This window comes from Sceloporus undulatus, chromosome 7 (assembly GCF_019175285.1).
Source record: "Sceloporus undulatus isolate JIND9_A2432 ecotype Alabama chromosome 7, SceUnd_v1.1, whole genome shotgun sequence".
Classification (NCBI taxonomy): domain Eukaryota; kingdom Metazoa; phylum Chordata; class Lepidosauria; order Squamata; family Phrynosomatidae; genus Sceloporus; species Sceloporus undulatus.
This window is the reverse complement of record NC_056528.1, coordinates 35,467,770-35,494,495: the sequence shown is the minus strand read 5'-3', so window position 1 is coordinate 35,494,495 and position 26,726 is coordinate 35,467,770. Positions and strand designations below refer to the sequence as shown.

The 26,726-nt window shown below is 40.7% G+C and overlaps 1 protein-coding gene across 6 annotated transcripts in view; it reads right to left on the bottom strand.

Annotated features, from left to right (window-relative positions):
• The window catches only part of AFF2 (AF4/FMR2 family member 2), a 436,989-nt gene that overhangs the window by 94,774 nt on the left and 315,489 nt on the right, over positions 1–26,726 (bottom strand). For 5 of the 6 annotated variants that reach the window (XM_042478423.1, XM_042478422.1, XM_042478420.1 and 2 more), the window contains one exon: positions 23,318–23,355. The exons of the other annotated variant lie outside the window; for it this stretch is intronic. In XM_042478423.1, the coding sequence (XP_042334357.1) occupies positions 23,318–23,355 (38 nt within the window). The remainder of the gene's footprint in view (positions 1–23,317; positions 23,356–26,726) is intronic. 6 annotated transcript variants of the gene reach the window in all.

The following is a 26,726-nucleotide window of genomic DNA, read 5'->3' as shown; positions in this document are numbered from 1 at the left end:
CCATGATATCTGAGAAACTTTTGCTGTTCTGTATATTCAGAATAATCACATGGAACAACCATTTCAAAATGCAGGTGGGATTTCTGTGTATCTGGATATTCTTGGAGATTAAAAACACCACTATGAATACAGAACACAGTCAGTCCTCTGTATTCAGATTCTTCATTCATGGATTTCACCATCTATGGACCCCAAATTCCAAAAAGCAAACATTGATTTTGCCATTTTATATTAGGGACACCATTTTACTGTGCCATTGTATTTAATGGGATTTGAGCAGCCACAGATTTTGGAATCCATAAAGAGACCTTGAACCAAACCTGAATGAATACCAAAGGACCACTATACTAACACATGCGGGAAAAGCTGTCACATTTGTCCTTGATATACTAATTTTCAAAGGTCAGGGCATATTAATGGAAAGTTGTTCAGTGGAAAGTTTTGGAGAATGAACTGAAAATATCTGATTTCAACTTTCTACCCACCGACGAAACTCAGTGGATATTTTTGGGGCAGTTATGCAGTCACTCCCTGTATTTATTTTATTTACTCCAGTATTTATAACCTGCCTTTCATGGAGTACCCTTCTAAATTGGCTCAAAACATATTAAATGCAAAATTTGTTCATGATGTAATTACAGACCATAAAACTGCAGTCTATAAAACATGACAACATCTAAATATGTTCTAATAGTGGCACTAAAGCTGCAGTAGTTGGGGAAAATATAAATCAGAAATGGACATTTGTGAGTCTGAACTTTAGCGAGATTATCTAAAGTGCAAAAAACTAAACTAGGGTCAGCAGTTGGGGTAGTTCTCTTAAAGTTCAAATTAAAATCCAGGACAAATTCACCACCCAATTGACTTGGGATCATCCAGCCACTGTTTTTTCTGTTGTTCATTTTTCGTCACCCCAAAGTGGTTGCCATATCTCCTGGTCATCAATTTATGGGCCCATTCCTCCAAAACACGTCTTAATTTTGAAGTACTCCTTAGCAAAAAATGGAACAGATGAACAATTACCTCTGAGAGCAAAACCAACAGAATCAAATCAAGTTGAGAGCAGGTCAAACAAATTTAGGCAAGCTGTTTAAAGCGACAACCCAAGAGTGTCAACATATGTAACAAGTAACAATCTGTCTGTTGCTCACATCTCACAACCAAAGTACCCACTTTTAAAACCAGGCCATTTACAATTTATACCACCCTGCCCTCCTTGGACAAGAAACTCTGATTCTGAAATGAATTGAAAAACCAGCAACTTAAACTCTTTATTCTTAAACATAGGTGGATTTGTATTAAATGTTGCCTAAGCTGTCATCAGATTATTGCTGGGGCTATTTCTGGCACCTTACTTTTCTGTTTGGTAATAAATGACCTTTTGAAGCACACATTGTTTTGGAAGTGCTTTTATTGACTTCCAATAACCACTGTGTCTTCTGTTGCACTGACAATTGGTATCTCTGGCTGGTTGAGGAATGCGAGATGGCAGACGATCTGGCCTTTAACAAGTTTTAAATCCCAACAGCATTGTCGGCAACAGCCATAACCACAAATTGTTTTGCAATTTCTTTCTTTCTTCCTTTCCCTCTCCCTCCCCTGCCCCAATCCTTCCCCCTTCTGCAACAAATCCAGAGGGTTACATGATGAACCTTGCTTCAAACAAAGTGCTTCTGACTTTTATGATCCTTTTGTGATCTAAATGGCTATATAGTAAGTTATTCTATTTCAGATTCTCCTTTTCGTTATTTCTCTCTTTCCCTCTCAGTTGCTCCTGCTGTGAAATAGAATTCTGACGATTTCTGGGGACCATTTCACATGTTTACTGTATTGATTTGCTAAACCTGATGAGAGCTTTCTATTTAATATATGGCCAGGTATAAGAAGAAGGCTAAAGACCTGGTTTGCTTTTGTTTTTCCATCCTCAAAGTCAGTACAGCCAACCTTCCATATTGATATCCATATATTCTTCATCCATGGCTTGATGCATCAAGCTGAGGATGCCATGGACAAAGCTGCATCTGCACTACAGTTTGACACCACTTCAGCTGCCATGCCGCTGGGCTATGGGATCCTAGGATTTGTAGTTTTGTGAGATATTTTACCTTCTTTCTTGGAGATCTCCGGTACCAAAACAAACTACAAATCCCAGGACTCCATAAGAACATGAGTGTCACTAGGGGGTGTGGAGGGTTTTGACTGCACCAAGTGACACCTTAGAGGAGAGTGTCACTCAGTGTGGCCCATTAAATGAGTGGCTGCAGTGGCAGAAACATGGGAGCCTCAGTCCTTCATGCCCCCAGCTGCTCATCTCTTTGGGGTGCTGTGATCTCAGATTACAGAAACCATACAATGTCCCTGTTGAAACAGCTTCATTGGCTGCCAGTTTGTTTCCGGGCACAATTCAAGGTCCTGGTTATTACCTACAAAGCCCTACATGGCTCAAGTCCGCACTATTTGGCAGACCGTTTCTCCTGGTATGAACCAGCCTGGACTCTGAGATCCTCTGGGGAAGCCCTTCTCTCTGTCCCAACATCATCACAAACACAGTTGGTGGGGACACGAGAGTGGGCCTTCTCAGTGGCTGCCCCTAGACTCTGGAACTCCCTGCCCAGCGTGATCAGAACGGCTCCCTCCTTGATGGCTTTCCGCTGGCAGGTGAAGACCTACCTGTTCACACAGGCATTTAGGGAATTACTATAAGGACAGGCTGGGATGTTCAATGTTGGACCAGTTTAAAAATTCTTTTCAATGTACTTTTTATTTTATTGTACTTTTTTTTTAAAATACTGTGAAGCCGCTCTGAGTCCCAGTCCTGGGAAAAGAGTGGGATATAAATAAATAAATAAATAAATAAATAAATAATATCTCCCAAGGAAATGAGTGGCAGTGGCAGCAGGAATGTGGAGGACGCAGGCTTCCACACACACACACCCTGCCATTGCTGTCGTTTGTCTCTTCAGGGCATTACAGCCCTCTGGGGAAATGAGTGGCAATGGCAGGAATGTCAAAAGTTGAGTCCTCCACACATCTCATGGCACCACTGCTCGAATATTCGGAGCCTGTGGCGCCCTGAGGAAACAAGTGGTGGAAAGTGGAAAGAAAGAAAATCAACTCATTGGAGACGTGGTGCTGGAGAAGAGTGTTGAGGATACCATGGACAGCCAAGAAGACAAACAAATGGGACCTAGAACATATTAGGCTTGAGCTCCCCCTGGAAGCCAAGATGACTAAATTGAGGCTATTGTACTTTGGCCACATCATGAGACAATAATGGTAAGAAAGGTAGAAGGCAGCAGAAAGAGAGGACGACCACATACCAGATGGATAGACTCAGTCAGGAAGACCATGGGCCTGAGCCTGCAAGCCCTGAGCAAAGAAGTAGATGACAGGAGGTCTTGGAGATGTCTCATTCACAGGGTTACTATGAGCCAAGGTTGAGTTGAGGGCAATTAACAACAACAACAATGCTGTAAGATGCCTTGGGTCCCATATTGGGAAATTAAATTAAATTAATAGAGGTTCATAGTTCTGTATAGTGGGCTCATGGTATTCACTGAGTTTGATTTCAGGGGCCCCTGTGGATACCAAAATGTGTGGATGCTCAAGTCCCGTTATATACAATGATATAGTGAAACGGTTTCCCTTATTTATTTATTTTCTCTTCATTATGGTTTTATGAGCTTGTTTAAACTTAAACAGCTGGATTTGTTAACTTTGTTTTTTGTTTTTGTTTTAAATGCAGTTTCATCTTATTTTTGTCAACCTCCCTTTTACTATGAGCATATTATCCTCTAACTTCTGATTGCAATATGAAGCTAGGGAAATGTTAGCGTTCCAAAGCTACTACTGACTCAGGCAACAAACCTTCTAAAAAGACAAAGATAGACTCCTTTTTTACAAATAGGCAAGAGTCTCCAGTGCTACAGACTGATTTAGAACTTATATAAAATGGCAAAATCAAGCTTTGCTTTTGGGATTTTTAAAAAAAATACAGAGGGCCAGCTGTATTTCATTCTAGCAGGGATCTGGCTATTTGGGAGACCTGAGTACACCCAACATCTGGCTACACTCCCCATCATCTTGATGTTTAAAAAGAGCACTGGCCAAACCAAGTAATTCAAAGGTAAAATAAAAACCAATATTCATGTCTATTATCCCAGTGAAGGATAAGGAGATTGAGAGCCCACTGCAAGCATAGAGATAGTGGGGTCTGTGTTCAGGCATGCAAAAGATACATTGCCCCCCTTCCCCTGAGCTGCCTGACAGCCACATTTGCCCCTCTAATCCTGACAAGATGCCAAGATCATCTCTCTTAGCTGTTGATCTGATAACGTCACTTCACCTCCAGTTGTTTCCCTTTTAGCAACTCAGAGTTCAAGCTCCATGTCACTGCAGCAATGACAATCCACCACCGCAATCCTTCCCTTCGTCTCAAGATGCTTTTGCCTTTGGTTTGAAAAGGCTGCATTATTTGGTAAAGCACCTATTAAATCAGGTTATTCTTACATCAAGATTTGTATAAACTATCTCCCCCTTCACCCCAAAAGAGAGAAGCTTGTATGGTCCATGCTCCCATCCTCAAAAACTCTGAAGTGCACAGATCCTCAAACGGAAACGGCTACAACACATAGATGAGTGAGTAGCTCATTAATCCATGTTGCATGAATACATTATTTTTACACACTAGTGGGAGGAAAGCTATTTTATTTTATTTTTTTTAAAAAAGATAAGCTTTTCAATGAAGTTGTCCTTAAAGGAGCCAACTTCACATTTCTATAAGTTAAGGGCATATGATAATTATTATTTTGCATGATGAATGTGTGAAGAGGGGAACAGAAGTTAGTCATTTCTGCTCAGTCCCCATGACCGTTCACTGTTGTTTTTTTTGGAGGACAGAGCTGTGTAAACTGCATCACTAGTCTTAGATTTAAAGAGTTGAGGGAACCATGAGGGCCATCCAGCTCAATGTTATGAAGGACTTCACAGCTAGCACCCCTCAAAGAGATGGCTATCCAACCTCTATCTAAAAACTCCCAAGAGATGTCTATTTAACATCTTTCTAAAAACTTCCAATGAAAGAGGACCCATTACCTTCTGATGTACTTTATTCTGGCTTCTCCCCCCCCCCCAAAAAAAAATTGGGCAAAAATGCCCCTATGCATCCTAGAGGGCATTTTGGAACAATATTTTGAAAGCTAGGGTGCCTTGCGGACCAAAAAATGGCTCTTGGGGGGAGGCACGTGGTCCATAACCCACACTTTGAGCCTCCTTGCTCTATACCTTCATTATACTTCTAGGAAACAACTCATGTATATGCAACGCTTTAATATATACACAGACATCTCATATCTATGCTATGCCCAGTCTCCATCCCATTCTTATCCTCCCTGCTGCCACCTTCATGCCCTCTACCTCTACTTGCCTTATCCTTTCATGCCACATGCAGTCTAGAAAACACAGCCCCAAAAGTTTCTCAGGATATTCTCTGCAAAACAGCAAATAGGTAAGTAATTACAGATGAGCATTTCAATATTTTAAGACACACTTTGCACATCCAGATGTTCTGTTTTGGACCAGAGATGACCAGTGGATTCAACACTTCTATATTATAACTTAAGGGCCATTAAAACATAGTTATATTAAAGTTAACAAAAGTGAAGGGAATCCTTGCAGGAGTCTATGTCAGAAAGGCTCATGAAATGCAAATTGTTATATACTTTAAAAGTAGCAGGATGTGTAGACAATATTTATGGATGTATATTAGGAAGCTTAGATACTTTCATTAACATCTGTCTATATTATATTTTACCCTTGCTTAATTTAACTACATCGGGAGAATTTGGGAAAGTTATTTTTTGAACTACCGATGGCAGAATCCCAGAAGCCATGCTGGCTGGAGGATTCTGGGAGTGACAGATGAAAGAAACCTTCTTTTCCAAACCATGTGAGTGGGTTTTGGCACATTTGCAAGGCACTTGATGTGACTATATAGGATGGTTGAGTAAAGTTTGAACAAATTGCTGGTGGATATTAAATAAACGAAGGCATTTCCCCAGCAATATCCGGCCTGCAGGATGGACATGAAGCCAAAACTAACTAGGGACACTTTTATTTTGCACAGTCACTATTATAAAATAAATAAATAAATTTAAAAAGTGTTGGCTTTTGTCCAATGAGTTTGCTTTGGGCCATTTTCTTTTGAATGACTGATCTTAGATTTTAATATATAGCTACCTTCTTTTTGCCAATTTCAGCATGGTTTCATGGTACAGAAGGAATGAATAAAAAAAACGGTGCGATCTGTAAGGTCAGCGATGTCTACACGAAATAGATTACATGCCACCTGGATACTTTGAATTCTGACTGATTTCAGAAGGTAAACAAGATTAGGTTGGATGAATACCTGGATGGAAAATGACCAACGATCTCCAGGCAAGGCTAGAAAAGAATCTGGCCTGATAATCTGGAAATCCATTACTGCCAGCAAATGTTGACCACTCTGGACTAGATAGACCAAGGCTGTAACTCAGTACAGCTTCCTCTTTTCCTATGAAAGTGAACCTAAGGCTGAAATTCTATGTACTCTTGGAAGTAAGCCCTGCTGAATTCAAGATCTCTTCATAGTTATGCAGAAGTGCCATTTAAGTGGCCTATGTCCAGTTTACCTTAAGAACTGCCTTGACCCATATGTACGTGTCCAAGCTTTATAGGAACTTTGCTCTTTGGTTTTCATGAGGAAAGACATGATTCTGGGGTATGAGGTACAGGGCCTTTCTGGCAGCGGCAGTCCCACTGTAAAGAACTTTCTGTCCAGCGGAGGCTGTCTTTGGTAATGGAGGCAATATGCATTTTTATATGACAGCTAGCCATCGATAGTCCCACTCTGAATCAAATTGTCTGATCCTCCTTCAAAGCCAAGCAGGAAGCCATTTCTACTATTGTGATGACAATATTTCTTGGTAGCACCATCCCACTGGGCCAAATCGTCCTTTACATTTCCTACAGAGTGCCAGAGCAACTTGGTCAAGGACACTGGGGCAACCTGGTGTTGGTTTGGGTCTTTAAGAAAAAACCCCAAATGACCTCCCAACTCCTTTTTTTCCTTATAGGGAAAAAGATAAAGAGTAGAAACTGGATGAAGTGTATTGAGATAATTTTCTTCCCAAGTAGAAGCATCTCTCTCAGCTCATCCTGAGGTCCCACTTGGTTTAGGAAATGGCCTGACTTTGTGCCAAATTGTTCCTACTCTTACATTTTATTCCTACAGGGAAAAAATACCTAGGGAAATATTTTTTGGGGAAAATACACAGAGTAATACCAGGCTGCCACTGGATCTCTGACCTGTTTTTCTTGGAGAGTGTGGGGAAAAGATTTTCATTTTCATTACTTGCCAGCTGAAAAAATGGCTATGTGACCCATTGGACCAAGAAAAGTCCTCTATTCTTAGTAGTAAAGGGAGATAGTGTAATCCAAAACATACAAGGCCTTGTTTTTATGTGGTTATTCTGGATAAGTTTAAGACACGAAATGAAGCCGCTTGTTAAGGCTAGTATCGATATCAAAAGTCTGGAAAAGCTGTTGGGCCATCTGTGTCTTCAAGCAACTGCCAAATTCCAACACTGCGGTTCCTTCCCTTCTAATTCCGTATTTTCACAATAATTTAATGGACACCTTTCCTCTAGAATAAATAAATGTTCAGAGCCAGCACTCTTTCCCCTCTGAGTCCATTTCTTAGATTTCTCCCTTACAAATGAGCGTATTAATTCAGGAATGAATTCAGCACTGATGCCATTTGATGGAAGAGCATTGCCTGGATATGCCAATTTTCTTCTCCATACTAAAAGCCCTTGAAATTGTTTTTTCCCCTATAAGTGAGAGAATTCTAAAGTGCAAACAGCCTATATAAATCTTAAAAGCTTAAAGGGCTTTTCTGCACCTCCCTTGATTTATACGTAACCTGCGTGGGGGGAAAAGCGTGTTGATATTTTATCCATCCCAGTCATTTGTCACAGCATGTATTCATCTGCTTATTTCCTTTGAGAGTAGCTTTAGGTGCATATTTAGATTTTTCACCTTACTAATTTATGCCAGCTGACGTTTAAATTACAGGCTATGGGGAAAGAGGCTGAAGAAGCCAATGTTTACACAGCGCTCACTGAACAAATGTTGAATGGAGGTAGTCAGATATTCTGCCACTTCTTCCTAACCTGAGCCCTTCAGAATTACAAAGACAAGATAGTTTACACTGATGAGAAGCAGGCAGATGGAAAAGCAAATACTGAGGAAGAAGAGGGATGTTGCTGCTACTTCTGCAGTTCAGGTTTAGCATCAAGAGCTGCAGGGATCAGACAAATAGCCTTCATGCTGGGTGTCCTCTGCTTTTTCTGAAGGCCCATTCACTTGTTCAGGAAGTGTGGAGACTCAACTCATGAAGATGAAAGACATTAATCCCACATTCCTTTCCAGTCCTCATATGCAGACTGATAAGTCTGTACAGGAGGTCTTCCTTTACACATGCCTATCCTCCAACTGCCCCAATTTGACAGGGATAGTCCCAGTGAACCCTCCATTGTCCCACTTTTTCAACTGCTTTAAAAATGTCCATTTCTTCCTTCACTTTCCCCCTTCATCCTTGACTTACTTCAACTGAACTCAAAATGAAAAGTAGTTTGTATTCAATTATCACAGAGGGAGAGGAGGAAGAATCTTTCCCTTCCCAGTAGGCTCAGGCAAAAGCAAACTTGGCTTGAGCATTCTTCCTCATTAATAACCATTGCCATCTTGGCCATACTCTGTTGCTACTTGGCCAAATGTGTCTTGGTTTTCAACTGTGAAATGTTGGAGGGCATACACATGGAGGACTGTTCCAATTTTTTTAGGGTTACCAGTTATGTGGAGATTGTCTCAGGAGAAACTTTCCTGGGCAGACTTTCCATGTGAGGTGAGTGATGGAACCTCACCTTACATGAACAAGGGAGACTAATGCATTGCCCGCTTTGTGATGTGATTCAACACATTCTGGAACAAGTGCATAGGGCTTGAACAAGCTGGGCTTCTGGTTGAAGGAGGAATAGTAACATGGGACAATTGTCATGGAATGGCAAATCTTGGGGCACCATAAAGCCTGCTGCGAGCTTTGTCTTGCATATCAACTCTGAGGGAGAAAGAAAGGGGCAGGAATGGGCAATACCAGTACCATCCAATAAACACTTAAGAGACCGATCTTTTGGATGTTTAATTTTTTAAAAAATAAGGCTTCTCACATTTCAGGTGGACTTATGCCCAGGTATATATTAGTAAAAATGACTCTTGTTCCACTAGACCAGTGATTGAACTTGTGAGTCCAGGGGCCAATTTCATTGCCTGGAAACTGATACTGGTGGCACCTGTGTTGCTGTGCAAAACAAAGAAGCAAACAAACAATTCACGGGGCCAGAACAGACAGGCCAAAATAAAGCTGCTTTGGGTCACTTTGGAGGTATGCCTTTTAAATGATGCATGCTTCCTAAGAGGCCGGAATCAGCATCAAAGCCACGCTCCAATCCTAAAGACTGAAGCGTGGCTTTGGCGCAGCTTCGGATCTCTTAAGATGTGTGTATCATTTAAACAGCATACCTCGAATGTGACCTAAAGCAGCTTTATTTTGGCCTGTCTGTTCGATCCCACAAGCAACCAATACTTGTTATTAAGGAGTTTTAAAGCTGTACAAAACCACAGCTCATCCTTCAAAATAAGCATCTCCTGCTTACATCTGAATGAGGGACAAAAAAATAACTGTCTGGGGAAGTGTAAAGGGGAGATTAAGAAATTCCAGAAATATATTTCTTTAAAAAAAATACACAGCAGAGAAAATAAAGTTAAAACTTGCCAATGACAGTTAATCCAAGATTTTACACCAAAAAGTATTTTGACTTCTTTGAGTCAACACGTTTAGAGTTGCTGCAATGAAATTTTAATTTTGTGCTCTAATGAACACAAATCGATCTGTACTCCATGTTGGCAAAACTTATGATGGCTGCATAAATGAGAGACCTCACTTGCAATGAAGAAAGAAAAAATAAGCCCACAAAATTGTAGCCAACTGCCAAGACATTAAAGCATGGGATGGATAGCCAACACAGAAAACGGCACCAACAGCCACGCTTGGTTAAGAACAGGCTTTGAAAGCTCTCATATACAAATTCGCCATCACTCTTCTCCCCTGTTTTGAGTAATTGCAGGATTACAGGCATTTGATAGTTGGTTAAAGCTCATCCTGTTTTTAAAGAAGTATTTATTGAAGCAATATGGTTTGAACAGAAGATACTTAGACACTTGCAGTTTATTTTCTCATAGAAGTAATTCCATTTGTTGCATTGTAAAGAATCCTAAGTTAGCAAGAAAATGATATTCACCAAGAATATTTAATACTGAGGAAGTATCATGCTTTCTTTGGCTAAATCTGGAGCACCAATGGCTTTGGTGGCTTTGGTACTAGAATAATAATGATCCACTTCCAGTCATAAATATCAGAATTCTAATTTGCTATAAGACAGTTGTTATTAGGAGGGGTATTAAACATGATGGCATCAGCTTGCATCTAAACCCTTTTGAGAAATGCTAATCTGGTATCAACACCGATTGGCTGAAGCCCAGAATAGTTTTGAAGAGTGCACAACCTTTCATTGAAGGTCTCACACATCTCTTGCCAATGTACAATGATTTGGATCTGAGGGAAAAGTTTCTCCATGCACTTTGCTCTTCCTGCAAACATCTCTGACAATTTTGCCCAATGTTTTAACGACAACAACAACTTGAAATACAAATCTGGCTTGACTAAGAAGGAGTTGCTACACATCGCAACTCTGGTTGCTGGGAAATGAAATGAAGGGAGAGGAGTTCACACTGATGTGATGGAGATTCTGCAGTCTTTTTGAGAAAAGGAACTTGATAAATGCAATGATCGCACCAACGCTCACTGGGAAATTAGCTAGCTGTGCCTGAACTAAAAAAGGCAGCAACATGCTTTCTGGACCTCAACAGACATGGAAACATGTCTCCTGGTTTTTTGTGTCTCCAAAAGGAGCAGATAGTTGAGTTTCTCTTTGGTTGAGATATAAAGTTCGCACAGTCTTTCCCTTACTCTCCTACTAGCTACATTCTAATGTGATATGGGAGGTAAGACACAGTAAATCCATTGTGCGTCTCATTTTTCTTGGGCAAAATGTGGCAAAGGCACGTTATAAACGTGTGCATAGTACGCGCTCTGCGTGTACTAGGGTTAGGAAGAGCCGTCTCTTCCTCACGGCCCCCAACCCTAGTACGTGCGGAGCACGTAAGAGATGGTGCCGCCCGTCCCCATGGGGGCCGCCATCTTTACATAGCGGACACTCTGCGTCCGCACGTCACACCCCGGATATAATGCTGTGAGTGCGCAACTAGCACCTCGCGGCGTCACATCCTGGACCCAGGAAGGAGCGTGATTTTCATGCTCCTTCTTTGCTGCATCTGGGAACCGCGCTGTTTGGCTGCTGCGGTTCCTGGTTGCAGGAACCAGCGGCGGCAGCAGACCGCCGCAATTCGGCGGTCTGTAACGCGCCAAAGTGACTTTTTTGGATTACTCCTCCCAGAATCCCCAAGCTAGTGTGTCCACTGACCATGCTGGTGGCAGATCTGAAGAGCTCTAATCCAAAAAAGTAAACTTCCCAAGCTCTGTCCTTGGGTTCTTCTCAGGGGTCAACCTAGGCATGAAAAGAAGATGATTTATGCAGAATAACCAATGGGCAAACTTAATGGATGTGATCCAAACCCATTCTCTTCCACATCATATTTGTTTTATACTACAGTATAAGGCACAGGTGGATAATTGCATGAGGAGCAGGGGCCAATCCCTCTAGGAATGCAGACAAGCCACCCTCCACCAAGCCAAATACCTTCAGTTTTCTCAGCAGTCTCTCTCAAAATGGAGACAGGAGATGATCACTCTCCATTTTGAGAGGGACAGCCAAGAAAAATGGAGATAGTAGGGGGTAGTATGGACAGCTGGAGAGCAAACATGGTGTACTGGTTTGACCATAGGGCTAGGATTATGGAGATCAGGGGTTCAATTCCCCGCTTGGCCATTGGAATCCATGGGTGACCTTGGGTGAGTCACACACTCTCAGCCCCAGAAAACCCCACAATAGGCCCACCTTAGAGTCACCATAGGTCAGAAACAACTTGAAGGTACACAAATGGACTTCTGGGCTGCTTTTGAGATTGGTGGCATTTTTAAAAATATGTTTTCACATTTGAGGGGGGAATTCTGCATAGTTTGGGGGCAAATAAATTCTCAAAAATGTCAATTTTTATTTTTATTTTACTGGTTCAGGCCTTCATGGCCATAAAGGTAGCATCCATGGGACCTATGTGGTTTGCAGCCTGCACTATGCCCACTATGAGAGAATCGCCACTATGTATGCAGCGTGTCCTTTGCAATAGGGATGCGGAGAGCAATTTACTTCTTCTTGGGGAAGAAAAGCTTTCTCCTGGACTAAAAATGTCTCCCTATCCCCAAATAATCCCAAAATTGTGCCACTGCTGGGCAGGAACTGTCTGGAGAAAATATACTCCATTCCTGCCAGCATTAATGTATTTTAAAAATGTTTTTTTGTTGGGAAGCAGGGTTCAACACTAAACTTTTCATCCGACAAGTTGGGGGGTGGTGTTGATGTTTGGAAATAAAAACAATTCCAAAGCCAATGTTCCAACTATGGTGATTCTCCTCTCCCGCCAGAAGGGCTGCTAATGAATTTGTTGCATGAATGCACAGACAGATTGGGAACTGGAGCTATGCTGGCCAGCCCAACACGGCTCTGGCACCAAAAAGCCCATTTGTACCCATACACTGTTTCCTCTAGAGTATGATTCTCATCCAGAGGTGATTTTCCAATAAAATCAGCCTCAATTATTGCTAGCACAGGAGCTACCCTGCAGGGAGGATAAGAGGCAATTCAATCGTCGGAAAATGCTGCACACAGCAAAATTAACCTTGCAGCGCTATTATCCTCTGAAACATTTAGCTAGTTTGCTCCTCTTTCTTTCATATTAATTGACCCTAAATGAAGGGTAGGGGAAAGGAGAGGGAAATCTACATACATTTCTGAAATCATTTATTACAAAAAATATAAATAAATCAAAAGTTGTTTAACATTTGCACAAAGACATAAATAGAAAGGTTGGTGAAATGAAATTGCTAGCCTTTTAAAGCACATAAAAGCTTGTTATAACACACACACACACACACACACACACAAAGTGCTGACTAAATGGAGGAACAATACTGCAATTTTAAAAGTGATTTGATACACTCTGAAGAAAAGACAATACTGAGCAATGGTGAAAGGTTTGTTTCTGAGGACTAAATTAGACATGATGCTAAATAAAGTGGCCTAAAGACTATTGCTACTCCCAAATAGAGTAAACCCAGTGAATCAATGTAACCTGCCAATACGTTGACTCACCATGAAGCCATTGATCCAATGGCTTTACTGTCATTAAGACTAAACAACAGGATTCCGGCCTGTATGTGTCTGTTGCCAGAAACAGCATATCTGTGTGTGCTGTCTGTAACATTTAGAATTTGGGTTCATAAAGTATACGTCTGGGGCCATATGTCTGCCTCAAAGCTGTTTTTGTGACCCTTGCCCCTCCCAACTCCCCTTTTTCTGCCTCTTTCCCAAAGTGCATTAACTCTCCTGGGGTCCTGTTATACCACACAGTTAATAGCACTATGATCCCATTTTAAATGACATGGTTCCATCCTATGGATTCCTGAGGTTTGTAGTTTGGGAAGGCAATACAGCCATCTGGCTGAGAATCCTTCCTCAAATAGCATATCCAAGGATGCCACAAGATGCAGCTATGGGTGTTAAAGTAGAATCATAGCTCTATAATTGTGTGGTGTGGAAGGGGCTCTGGAGAAGAAAAAGAAAAAAGGAAGAAAACTGTGGGCCATCAGACCTCCACTGAAAGAGTTGGGTAAGAAATAAATATTATTATTTTTATTTCTATTAAAACCTGTTATGGCATAAATTGACCAATATTAATATAGATAACCACTTACTGTTTCTGATCAAGGAACTTTATACCAATACAACAGCAAGGATAAGAGTTGGTATCTCTGGTTCACTAACCGACCTTATCCCCACAAATAAAGGAGTCAAACAAGGATGCCTTTTGGCACCATCACTTTTTAATTTCTATCTGAACGGCATCATTCCAACACTTTCTGGCCCAGAATTTTTTCCACCTACACTTGGGTCAAAAAAGATCTCTGTTCTGTTATATGCTGATGATATGGTTTTAATTTCACTCACACGTATAGGTCTGAGAAGGTTAATCTCCAAGCTTGAGGTATTATGCTCTAAAGAAAAGCTTATTATCAATCACAATAAAACAAAGGTGATGATGTTTGGGAAAAGACACTCTGATTTTCGTTGATCTATTAATGGTCATCAGATTGAACAATGCTGAGAATTTAAGTATCTTGGCATCTATTTTACAGAAAACCTCTCCTGGAAGTCCCACATAGAAGCTAGTAGAGCAATGACTGTGAGATCTATTGGAGCAATCCTTAGATTCTACAACCAGGCAGGGGGTCATCTGGTTGCACCAGCTTTAAAATTGAGAGCTCGTATTCATTTTACTTTATTTAACTACTGGAGATCTGTAATAGATTCTCCGGTTAAAGTTTGCCCTAAGTTGTGTTTCCAACATTTACCAAGCTGCAAACTCTGGAGTTTAAGATGCCATAGGCTGCTTGAATCATATCCTGCTTTAACTGAAAATCCTTCTACTTGGAATTCAAGAGAGAAGCTTCATGAATACATTTTTAACCATGATGTGTATCTGGATAAACGGGCTATTAACAATTCAAAATTTTCCAAATGGTTTAGATTATATAAATTGGACCATCAGATGGCTGTTTATCTAGGGAAGCTTACATTCCCAAAGCTTAGGCAGGCTTTTACAGCTCTTCATTTCCAAACAATGCCTTCAGCCATGATCAATGGCAGATATTCACACACAACTAAGGATTCCCGTTTATGTATTTGTGGAGCTCCAGAAATCGAGGATTTGCCTCATTATCTGTTTTTTTGCTCACTATATACTGATCCAAGAGCTAAATTTATGGGATCTATTCTGTCCAATTTACAGTCTAATACCACTTCTGAAAAGATTTTTTTATCTCCTGTCTGATATTGATTCTAAGGTAACTTATAAGGTTTCACTGTTTGCCTCAGCAGCAATCAAAATTCAGGCAAGGGTAATAGCAGTCATGGGGATGATCTTATCTAAACGTTGAAGTTGTTTTTAATGTTGTTTTATTTAATTGTCTAGAATTTTATTATGTTTAACGTATAAAATTTGGATGTTAAGTATTTGATGGAGCATTTTATAATTCTGAATGTCTGTCATCGGTTTTACATTTTAATCATGCGAATGGCCTTTGGCTTAAGCGGTAATAAAAATTGAATTGAATATTTCTATTATTTTTTGGCCAAATTCTGGACCTGTTTAAATCCTAGCATCCGGCATAGCAAGTATTCATTCTTTTGAAATCCTCAGTTGGATCATAGGGCACAGTATAGAATATCACTTACGGGAAGAAATGCGGGGTAGGAAAATGAAATATACTGTGTGCCAGGAATTAAAAGACAATGTATATAAAATGGTCTACAGATGGCATCTGTCACCCCAAAAGATTTCTTTTATGTATAGAACACCAAAACCAAATTGCTGGAAATGCGCAGATAATATAGGCTCATACTAGGATTTGTGGTGGTCTTGTAAGGAAGCAAGAACACATTGGATAGAAATGTACAAAATATTAACATTAGAACTAAAGATTCAGATATCATTTAGCCCAGAAATCTTTCTGTTGGGAATGACCGAACAAGCTGTAGATAGGAAACATGGGAAAGTGTTATTCTATCTATTGACATGTGCCAGGATTATATACGCCAAACATTGGAAAGCAGACAAAGTGCCAAAAATAGACAAATGGCTGTTTAAAACGTATGAGACGGCGGAAATGGACATTATGACAAGTTGGATGAAGGACAAAACTGAAGAGACGGTGAAGACAGAATGGGACTCATTTTATGAATACTTAGGAAAAAGATGGAAAGACACAATAATCAAAAGATAAGGAATGGTATATGAATTTGTCTATATTGAATATGGACATTAAAGAATTGTATCGATACAGTTTCATTAAAAGAAATATGATAAAGAGAGTATATAAGATCATGAAATAAATTTGGGAGATAAGGTGTTTACTCAAGCGAAATAAGATAAAGAAGGATAATTAGAAAGAGATTTGATAGTACATAATGTGGAGATGAATTAAAAAGTGTAGAGTTAGCAGTTAGAAGAATATGCAGATTAAACAACAAGAAAGACTCAGGTGGTAGGAAGTTTGTGTTATATGTTATATGTATTTTAGAATAGTATTTGTTTAGACATATAGGGTCTAGTAGTTAAATGTTTTATGTTTAATAGTGTTATTATTTTATTTGTGGATGTTTTTGCTGAAATATGTGATTTTGTGTATAGAAAAGCAATAATAAAAAATGATATATAATACACACACACACATACATACACATATATATATATCCTCAGTTGTATCCTATGTGGTCTTTTCTAGCAAACTGTTGAGAGGGAAGTTGGAAATAGTACAAGCAATTCCATGTTTCAGTTGTTGTTTTTTGCCAGTGGTACATATCTGGACACCATGATACATATCTGGCTACATATCTGTGCATGCAAAGTGGCAGCTGTTTGAAATAGATCTTTACTCTGTAGGCTACATATAATTTTAATACCCACTGGGGTAAGCACAGTCGATTTGCCAGCTTGGACTTTGCCAACAATGACTACTTTCCTAAGGTGGTTATCTCCAGCCTGATAAAAATGTACCTTGCAAAATACGCTGAGAGAATAAATCCCTCCAATAAAGGCAAAAGAAGAAAGACGAAGAAGAAATAAAGAAATTGAGTTATTATTTTATGCCTAGAGTAGTACATCTTTAGGCAGCTGTGACAATTCAGGACTAAATCAGAAAGAAACTGCAAAGAAAGGGGAAAGATCTAAAGAGACAATCAAGCTCAAATAAAGCCACATGGGGATAGCTGAATTGTATGAGCTTTGCAAAAGTCAGAATTTACATTTAAAAAATAATAAAAGGAAACAGGTGCTGAGGGATTTGTGTGATACAATCAAAAGGAATTTAATATTTTTCTTGGCAAACAGTTTAAAAAACTTGTGTCTTATAATTCCCTTCTAGCCCTAACCTTTAACATCCCAGAGTCATTTTCAGCATTTGCTGGAGCTGACAGAAACTATGGTTATGATACAGGCAGGCTTCCATTATTTATTTCATTTGATAGCCTAGTTTTTCTTCATTATGGAACTTGAGCTGGGATACATAAGTCTCTAGGCAATAAATATAAGGTATTTGCAACTTACAGTCTCCATTTCAGTGAGGAACAGAGTTTTGGAGATATTTACATGTTTTGGATTGCACCTTTCAGTTAGCTGTGCTGGCCGATGGATGTCAGGAGCTGTAGTCTGAAAAGTAACTTTCCCAAGCCCTGGTAAGGGCAGGATTTTAGTACTATTAGGAGGTGGTCTGAGTAACTTATTGTCTAAATACCATAAAGGTACCAGATCTATCTGATCTTGGAAGCTAAGCAGAACCAGCCCTGATTAGTACATGGATAGCAGACTACCAATGAAAACCAGGTGCTGTAGGCATATTTTGGAGGAAGGAACTGGCAAAGCCACCTCTGTGTATTCTTTGCCTAACAAAACCCTATGAAATTCATGGGGTTGCTATATGGAACTAGAGGTTTCCTGAGGGGGCTAGCTCTTGGCTTCTCCAATGAGTTGGGGCCTTATTTAGGTCTTGTCAGAGCTGTAGTTGGTTTCAATACTACTGACCTAACCTTCATCCATAGCCATAATAGAAGAGGGTAGGGTAAGACAATAATGGCCCAACTAGGTCCATGGTCCTGCTTTTGGACCTCAGCTTCTATCAGCCCAAGGACAAATGATCAGTTGTAAAGTATTTTGGGAATTGTAGTTCAGTGCCAACAAAAACCAGGTGCTGTAGGCAATGTTTCAGAGGAAGGAACTGGCAAAACCACCTCTTGAGTATTCCTTGCCTAAGAAAACCCTACGAAATTCATGGGGTTATGATACGTCAATAGGTGACTTACACATGAGTGACTTATACTTAAAGTGTTATAATGTTGCCCAAGGGACTTTGTGAGCTACCCTTTCTTGGAGCTGCCTATTTTAAAAAAAATATACTTCCCAATTCACTGAAGTCAAAATCATTTTATTAAAAAGAGTCATAGCTCTTTACTGGCCTCTGAGAATGGGGAATATGGACCAGGCAGCAATGTTCAACTGAATAATTCGACTGACAGGTCTTTGAACTTTTACAGGGAAGCTTAGAAGAATAAGTGTTTATCTATAGCTGTAAAGCCATAGGCAGAAACTCAGCGTTGGATTTCTTCACTAGTGGACTTACACATATGGGAAATAGAACTGAGCAATTTTGCAATGTCTGTATTCAACTAGGAATTGCCGTGGATGTTATAGCATACAGGCATCTGTTGTACAATCATAGGCAGTAGAGCAACTGATGCACCATGCCCTCAATGTGCAATAAGCACTGGTGCACACCAGGACACTCCCAATGTGCATCTGGACACAGGCTAGGAGAAGTGCATGATGATAATGCACATCAGAAGTCTCCAATGCACACCAGACGTTTCCAATGTGCAACACAAGTGCCCAATGAACATGAGAACTGCCATCTGAAGTGCCTTATGCTCATCAGGAGTGCTGAATGTGCATTGGAACACTCCTGCCAATGCCTGGATGTGCATCTTCACAACCTGCAATGTAGCTACGAATTTGTGAAGTTATGAAATGTAGACCATGATGTAGAATCTTGGCCACGGTATTTTTAGGTGTGGAAAAAAAGCTACAGAGCTACTATTTTCACCAACAGTAGCAACTGCATTACTATAACCTCCAGTTCCAGAGAAAAAGTAAAGATAATACCCACTAATTTCCTTCCCATGGCTGTGTATCTACACTACACAGTTACAATGCTTTGATAACACTTGAATTGGCATGGCTGCAGTCTATACAATCTTGGGCCTGTATTTTGGCCAGGGACTTAATATTCTCTATTAGAGAGTTCAAATGCCATAGTTCAGGGGAGTACATTAGGGAGCTCTCTAGCACAGGATTCTTAGTACCACATCAAACTACAAATTCCAGGATTTTATATAATGGAACCATGATAATCAAAGTGGTATATGGTATAGTATCCCCCACCATCATTAGAAATGCAGTTGGTGAGCACAAAAAAAGCAACCTTTTTGGAAATGCACCCAGATGACAGAATATTCCAAGAGATTGTAAATCATTTCATTCTATGTCTTTCTAACTAAAACAATTCTCTTTAGATATATTTCCTACTAATTCCACTAGCTTATTTTCTCTCTATTTATAGTTATAAGTACATTTAGTATAAACTATTTAATCACAATCCTGGCTCCCACTGTCAGTCTTAAATTGATTATCTATGTGTCGAGTTCCGATTCAACAAGTGATTCAACAGATGGAACTAACCAAGAAGATTCAGGCTATAGTTTCAGTTATAGTTGAAGTACAAAAAGAAATGGTTTGCTGAGTCTCTTGCAGTAATGCATGCCACCATATGATGCCATTTCCAAGAAGTCCCTGTCTTTTTTGCTCATCTACTGTATTTTGGACAATGGTGGCAAACAGAAGAGTCCATCCATTCCACCGATCAACCAGGGTGGTTGAAACATTAACCGTACATGTAAGACAGAGGAATGTATAGTTCTGATACTATACTTTCAAAGAAGTACAGTACAGTATCTTTCATTCACAAACTTGCAAAGCACCCTGCTCCCAAGGTCTAAAACTCAAATCTAGTGTTAAACGATTCCTTAGCGCTGAATGAAATCTGATTCTGCCAGACAGCCGGAATGTCAGCAACATGTAAGAGCAAAGAATATTTTTTATACTAATGACAACTGAGAACCTTTCTTTCATTCCTCCCCCTCCTCTTTTCATATTGTAGCAGATGTCAACTGCAGTTACAGTCAATTCAGCTTATTAGTGCGTGGCTTTTAGCCAACAGCCATCCACATTTGCCGAAGTATACTATCACATATGTCTTAATCAGAGAGCTGCATTTTTAAAAATGTATGTGATAAGTCACATATGCTAAGAGGAATATGTGCATCTTTCACTTGTGGTGACAATGGAAAATACTAAACCTTGCTGAGTGCAGTTGAAGAACAATCACACTCAAAAGGAATATCTGATCATGTTAGGAAACATGACAGAAGTGACAGTGTGCGCACATGGACAAAAAGAAGGCGAGCCTTCATTCCTTTGCCAAGTGCAACTGTCTTTTCCTGTACAAAAAGATGTCTTCTACCATCACAGTTTTCTGCCACTCTGAAGTTCTCACCCTCAGGAAAATCATTCCACATCAGCTTGTGTGGAATACAATCCCAGAGAATTGGGGAGGGGGGGGAACCTAAACTAAGGATGTAAATACTAGTTTATCTCAATCTTGCACATCAGAGTAAAAAAAATAAATATGTATTTTTTCTCCCTCACTGGGTGAGACAGCTATTGTAAGACCTTACATTAAGGAGACTGGTCATAAATTCATGCTCATGGGTTATGTGATAGCTGCAGAATGCGAATTTGCTAGTGGATTGCAATGTTTCACAATCATTGCAATCCACTATCAGTTTGCATCAATGTGCAATGGCACCACATTCCTAACTTTGTCTCCACAATCTTATTTTAAATATGGCCATTCCGGATCAGAAGAAAATGTCCAACTAGGGGAACCTGTGCAAGCATAAGATGCCAACAGGATTCAAATTCCTATAATTTTTTTGTGCGTTTCTACAAACAGTTTTTGCATTTCTGAGACTATTGTTGATATTGTTGTGTGCCTTCAAGTCCTTTCCAACAACTGAACAATGAATGATCCATACTTTGGCACCCCTTCAGATAGAGTGCAGCCAGTGTGCTGAAGGGAACTCCTGCCAACCCCAAAATGTGTCCCCTATAGGCTGCCATAGTCACTAGACCTCTCCACATTTTTTAAAAAAGAAATCAATCTGGTTTTTGGACACCTTTTCACCTGAAAAGTGGCCAAATCAACCTCAGATCTAAATACAGCAGTTCAATTTCCCCAACGTTCAGAGCCCCTCTATGGAACTATCCAAGATGCTAGACTGATTTTGGGGATGGGAATTCAGCACCTTCAGATCAGAATCTGGAGTGGGCTCACTGTCCCACTGAACTGGAATCACCAGCTCCATAGGGGTGTATCCTTGCATAATTTCCCATTTCCATAACACAGGCCTGATACCGTTCTCGCCGGAAGCAGAGAAAGACAGTGAAGAATCAGACACAAACTGGGCTGTGAGGATGAAACGTTCCAACCTTCAGCCGAAAACCATCTCATTAAGGATGCTCCCCTTGCACTCTGAGAAGGAGGGCTTGGAGGGGAAAGCTGCAACTTTTGCACAGGTGGGTAAACTAATAAACTGCATCAAAAATACCAAGCAGAATGTAATTAATATGCCTAATTTACTCCCATGGGAATTAACTGAAACAAAATCCTTGAGTGCACTGAAAAAAAGAGTACAAATTGAAAGGTAACAGAGTATGAATTATACATGGAGTCAGGAAGAGGAAGACCTCGCCTGGTCAGTTGGCTGGCCTTCAGAGTCTCTGTTCTTCCCACTCCCTGAAGTCTCAAGCCTAAATAGGTCTGTAATGAAATTTCATCAGACTTTACAGTCATGACAATAGTGTGTGTGTAGTTTCTGTTTTTGCAGCAACCAAGATTATTACAAAATGGAAGTGCACACACAACAAGGAGCATTATCCAGCACCTGCATTCCCATTATAGAATGAGTGGATCTACACCAGACAGCTATAACACTTTGGTACCACTTTATCTGCCACGGTGCCAAACTGTGGAGTCTTGAGATTGTTAGTTTGGGGAGGGACTTAGAATTTCCCAGTAGAGTGCTCTTGTCCATGCAGTACTAGAGGTATGAAACATGCAGTGTGGCTCCTAGACTGTATGCTCTATGGGGCCAAACTCAGTCTTGTTTGCATGATGCAGCGTAGGAAAATCTCAGCCAGTGGGACTAAATCTAGCCCTATTGCAATCTCCGAGATTCTTACAGGACCCATTGTTGACCATGCGCCTTTCTGAACATTTCTCCAGCTTTTCTGCAAGTCTTCTCCCACCACCATTCTCAATGGTTAAAATGCCTTTCCCAAGGCTTATTTACGTAGTAACACTGACCTTTCTGCACTGAAGAAATAATGCAGTTTGACACCACTTTTATGGCCATGGCTCAATACAATGGAATCCTGGTATTTGTAGTTTTGTGAATTAGTTAACTTTCTCTGTCAGAGAGCTCTGGTGTCACAACAAACCACAAATCCCAGGATTCCATACGCTGGAGCTGTGACAGTTAAAACTGTGTCAAACTGCATTAATTCTGCAATGTGGCAGCAGCCTGAATGATCCTTTGAGGAATCATCATATCTCCTCCTCCTCCACACAAAAGCTCCACTGGGTCAGAGAAAGGAGCAGAAGACCAGCAACATCCACAATGTCAACATCAGCAGAAGCAACAAGAGGACACCCTGCAAAATGCATTCAAAACTAGTGCCCGCTAAAGTATTTTTGCAGACATGGGAACATTTTCCACATGTGCCGGTACTTTTCAGCAACTGGCTAGGGCCTGACACACCTGGGCAAAATATTATTCCCATGCGTCTAACATGCTCTGTGTTATTTCCCCTCTGTCAGACCTTCCCAGAGATTGCAATTAAAAAACATAATCTTTGTTAGCATGGGCTCACTCCCCCTCAAGGCTAGGAGATCACCACACTGAATGTGATTATAATATCATTTAGCAGCTATTCATAGATGGCACATATTAATTTATGTAAACCAGGGACAACTTGGGGCAAGGAGCCATGAAAAATCGAAAGCCTGTCCTTGCTGATCAGAGACTTTGATTTCTTTCTTTCTTTCTCTCTCTCTTTTAATGGTTATGACTATAGAGTAACCTGAGTCACAGTGTCTATTTTTATTGCCCTGGTGTGGACTTTTTATTTGTGCCCATTTGCTTGAAGTTCATTAAATGTGATTTCCCCCCCTTTAATGGATATGAAAAGAACTTACTTTACAGGAATGTTTCGAGGCTTTGTCTTCTCTGCAGTCTATAAATAATAACAAAAAGGGGGAAAGCAAAAGAGCCGTTAGCTAACCTTACCAATCATGACCTTTCAGACAGGGAAAAAATAAATCCAACGTTTTTTTTTTAAGACAACATATTTCTATCTACTGAAAATGAACACAGTGATGGGAGATTCTATAATGAAGCATGAAGCACATCAGAGGGCTTTAAGGGTTTCAATGGATTAGTCTTCAAGTTTGCAATCATGAACACCATGATCATAATATGTGCTCTCATGATCATCAGAAGAAAAAAAAACATTTGAATGAAGTTTCCATAGATAGAAGAAGAATAGTGTAATTACAAAAAGGGACACAATTAGAAATGTATCAAGTAACCCAACAATACATTTATCATAGAATCATAGAATTGTAGAGTTGGAAGAGACCAAGGAAGGAGACTCCACTACACTCCGAGGGAGTTTGTTCCACTGTCGGACAGCCCTTACTGTCAGGAAGTTCCTCCTAATGTTGAGGTGGAATCTCTTTTCCTGGAGCTTGCATCCGTTGTTCTGAGTCCTGTTCTCTGGGGCAGCAGAAAACAAGCTTTCTCCCTCTTCAATATGACATCCCTTCAAATAAACAGGGCTATCATATCGCCTCTTAACCTTCTCTTCTCCAGGCTAAACATCTCCAGCTCCCTAAGTCGTTCCTCATAGGGCATGGTTTCCAGACCTTTCACCATTTTAGTCGCCCTCCTTTGGACACACTCCAGGTTCTCAATGTCCTTTTTAAATTGTGGTGCCCAGAACTGGACACAATATTCCAGGTGGGGCCTGACCAAAGCAGAATATAGTGGCACTATTACTTCTCTTGATCTAGACACTATACTTTTATTGATGCAGCCTAAAATTGCATTGGCCTTTTTAGCTGCCGCATCACACTGTTGACTCATGTTCAACTTGTGGTCCACTTGGACTCCCAGATCCCTTTCACATGTAGTTTCATTCAGCCAGGTGTCCCCCATCCTATATCTGTGCATTTTATTTTTCTGCCCTAAGTGCAGTACCTTACATTTCTCCGTGTTGAATTTCATTTTGTTAGCTTTGGCCCAGCTTTCTAGTCTATTCAGGTCATTTTGAATTTTGATCCTGTCCGATGGAGTATTAGCTATTCCTCCTAATTTGGTGTCATCTGCAAATTTGATAAGTATGCTCCCAATTCTGTCATCCAGGTCATTGATAAAGATGTTGAATAACACTGGGCCCAGGACAGAGCCCTGTGGGACCCCACTGGTCACTTCTTTCCAGGATGAAAAGGAGCCATTGTTGAGCACCCTTTGGCTTCGGTCGATCAACCAATTACAAATCCATGTAACAGTTACCTTGTCTAATCCACATTTTGCAAGCTTGTTTGCAAGAATGTCATGGGGAACTTCGTCAAAGGCCTTATTGAAATTAAGATATACTATATCCACAGCATTCCCTTCATCTACCAAGCTGGTAATTCAAGAAAGAGATCAGGTTTGCCTTGCATGACTTCTTTCTCTGAAACCCATGTTGGCTCTTTGTGATTACGGAATTGCCATCTAGACTTGCTGTTTAATTATCTGCTCTAGAATCTTTCCTGGTATTGATGTCAGACTAACTGGACAATAATTGTTGGGATCCTCTTTTTACCCCTTTTTGAAGATGGGGACAATGTTTGCCCTCCTCCAGTCTGCTGGGACTTCTCCTGTTGTCTAGATGACAACTTATGCTGCCATTCCTTTCAGCTTCCTACCAAGTGCCTCGTAATCCCTTCTGATGTTCTGAAGGCTGTGTCTTGCAGTATCATTGGTTCCCACGTGGACCAAAAGGAAGGGATATTGGACAATAGGCTTGACCAGTCTTGTCAGCCTCTCTGTCACATTGTGGATCTTTGCCCCAGGGAGACAACACACCTCTCAAGACATCCTGTCAGGCCTACAAATCACTGCTTCTGTACCCCTCAGCATGGAGTCCCCGACTACGACCACACGCCTCCTCCAAGGCTTAGCAGCGACTGTTCCCTCGGGTGGGACTCTCAGGCTCCCCTGCTCTGTCCCTGAAGTCTGTCCATGCTGCTCTTCTTCATCCCCCTTGATAAGGGAAAGAGCTTCGGATCGATTCTCTAGGTGCAAGCTCCCAGAACAATCCCTTCTTGGCCTACTTCTCTGTGTGACATTCCTCCAGCTGTCTGCCTCCTGTCTATGTGAAGGGACTTCTTCTGCCCCAGCATCATCCTCTGTGTGGTACCCATCCAAGATTGTAAGTTCTGCTGTGTCCAGGAAATCCCCTTGCTCCTTAATATGCTGAAGTGTAGCTACTCTGGACTCCAACTGCTGTACTTTCTCATTCAAGAGTGTTACCAACTTGCACTTGGTGCATGTGAAGTTCTCCACATTTGTAGGCAAGAAGGCAGACATCCCACAAGTGTTGCAGGTGACTGCAGTGGTTCCGTCAGTGTCCATACTGAAAAGTCTTAGAAAATTACTGGAACCGGACTGTGGGCTTCCTCCTAAAAATATCCTCCAGAAAACACTAACGTTTAAGCCCCTGATGTTTCGCCAATTTCTGGCAGTGAGCTCAATCAACTCCGCCTCTTCTGTAGTTCTCCTTGGATGAAAAAGGAGGAGTGATATAGAGCTCGTCTGCTAGCTCCGCTCCCTAGTGACTCACAGATGTGTCTCACTGAAGCTCCACCCCCTCAGCAACAAGCACATGTAACGTTTCCTAGATTCTTGGAATCAGCAAGGTATCATCAAATACCTCAATTGACTAATGGTCTGAAAGTCCAGTCAGTAACACCTGGTAGGTCATGGAACCAAGATACTATAGTTGTTGTTGTTGTTGCTGTTGTTGGTGTGTGTGCCTTCAAGTCATTTCCAACGTATAGCAACCCTAAGGCAAACCTGTCATGGGGTTTTCTTGGCAATATTTGGCCAAAATACTGTACGTACTACTGTTCCTAATCTAAAATTGTTGATGGAACTGAAACAGAACTAGATGCAGTAAAAGTAAACTCTAAAAAATTATGACAGTGGGCACCAAGCTTTATATCACAAAGTGATATTAATCAACTATTAGGGTTGTCCGATCTCAGGGCCTGGCGCTGGGTTTTCATAGCGCTACACAATTATAACACTATGAATCTACTTTAACTGCCATGGTTCTGTTCGATGAAATCCTCAAGTTTGCAGATTAGAGAGAGGTATTTAAAATTTTCAGTCAGAGAACTCCACAACATTTGACCGAACTACAAATCCTGGGATGTAGTTGCATCCACAAGATGCAACCATGGCAGGTAAAGTGGAATCATTGCACTATAACAATGGATGGCTTCAGCGTTAAAGATGTAATGAGATCCTTTCCTTCTCAATCATAAAAGATGATAA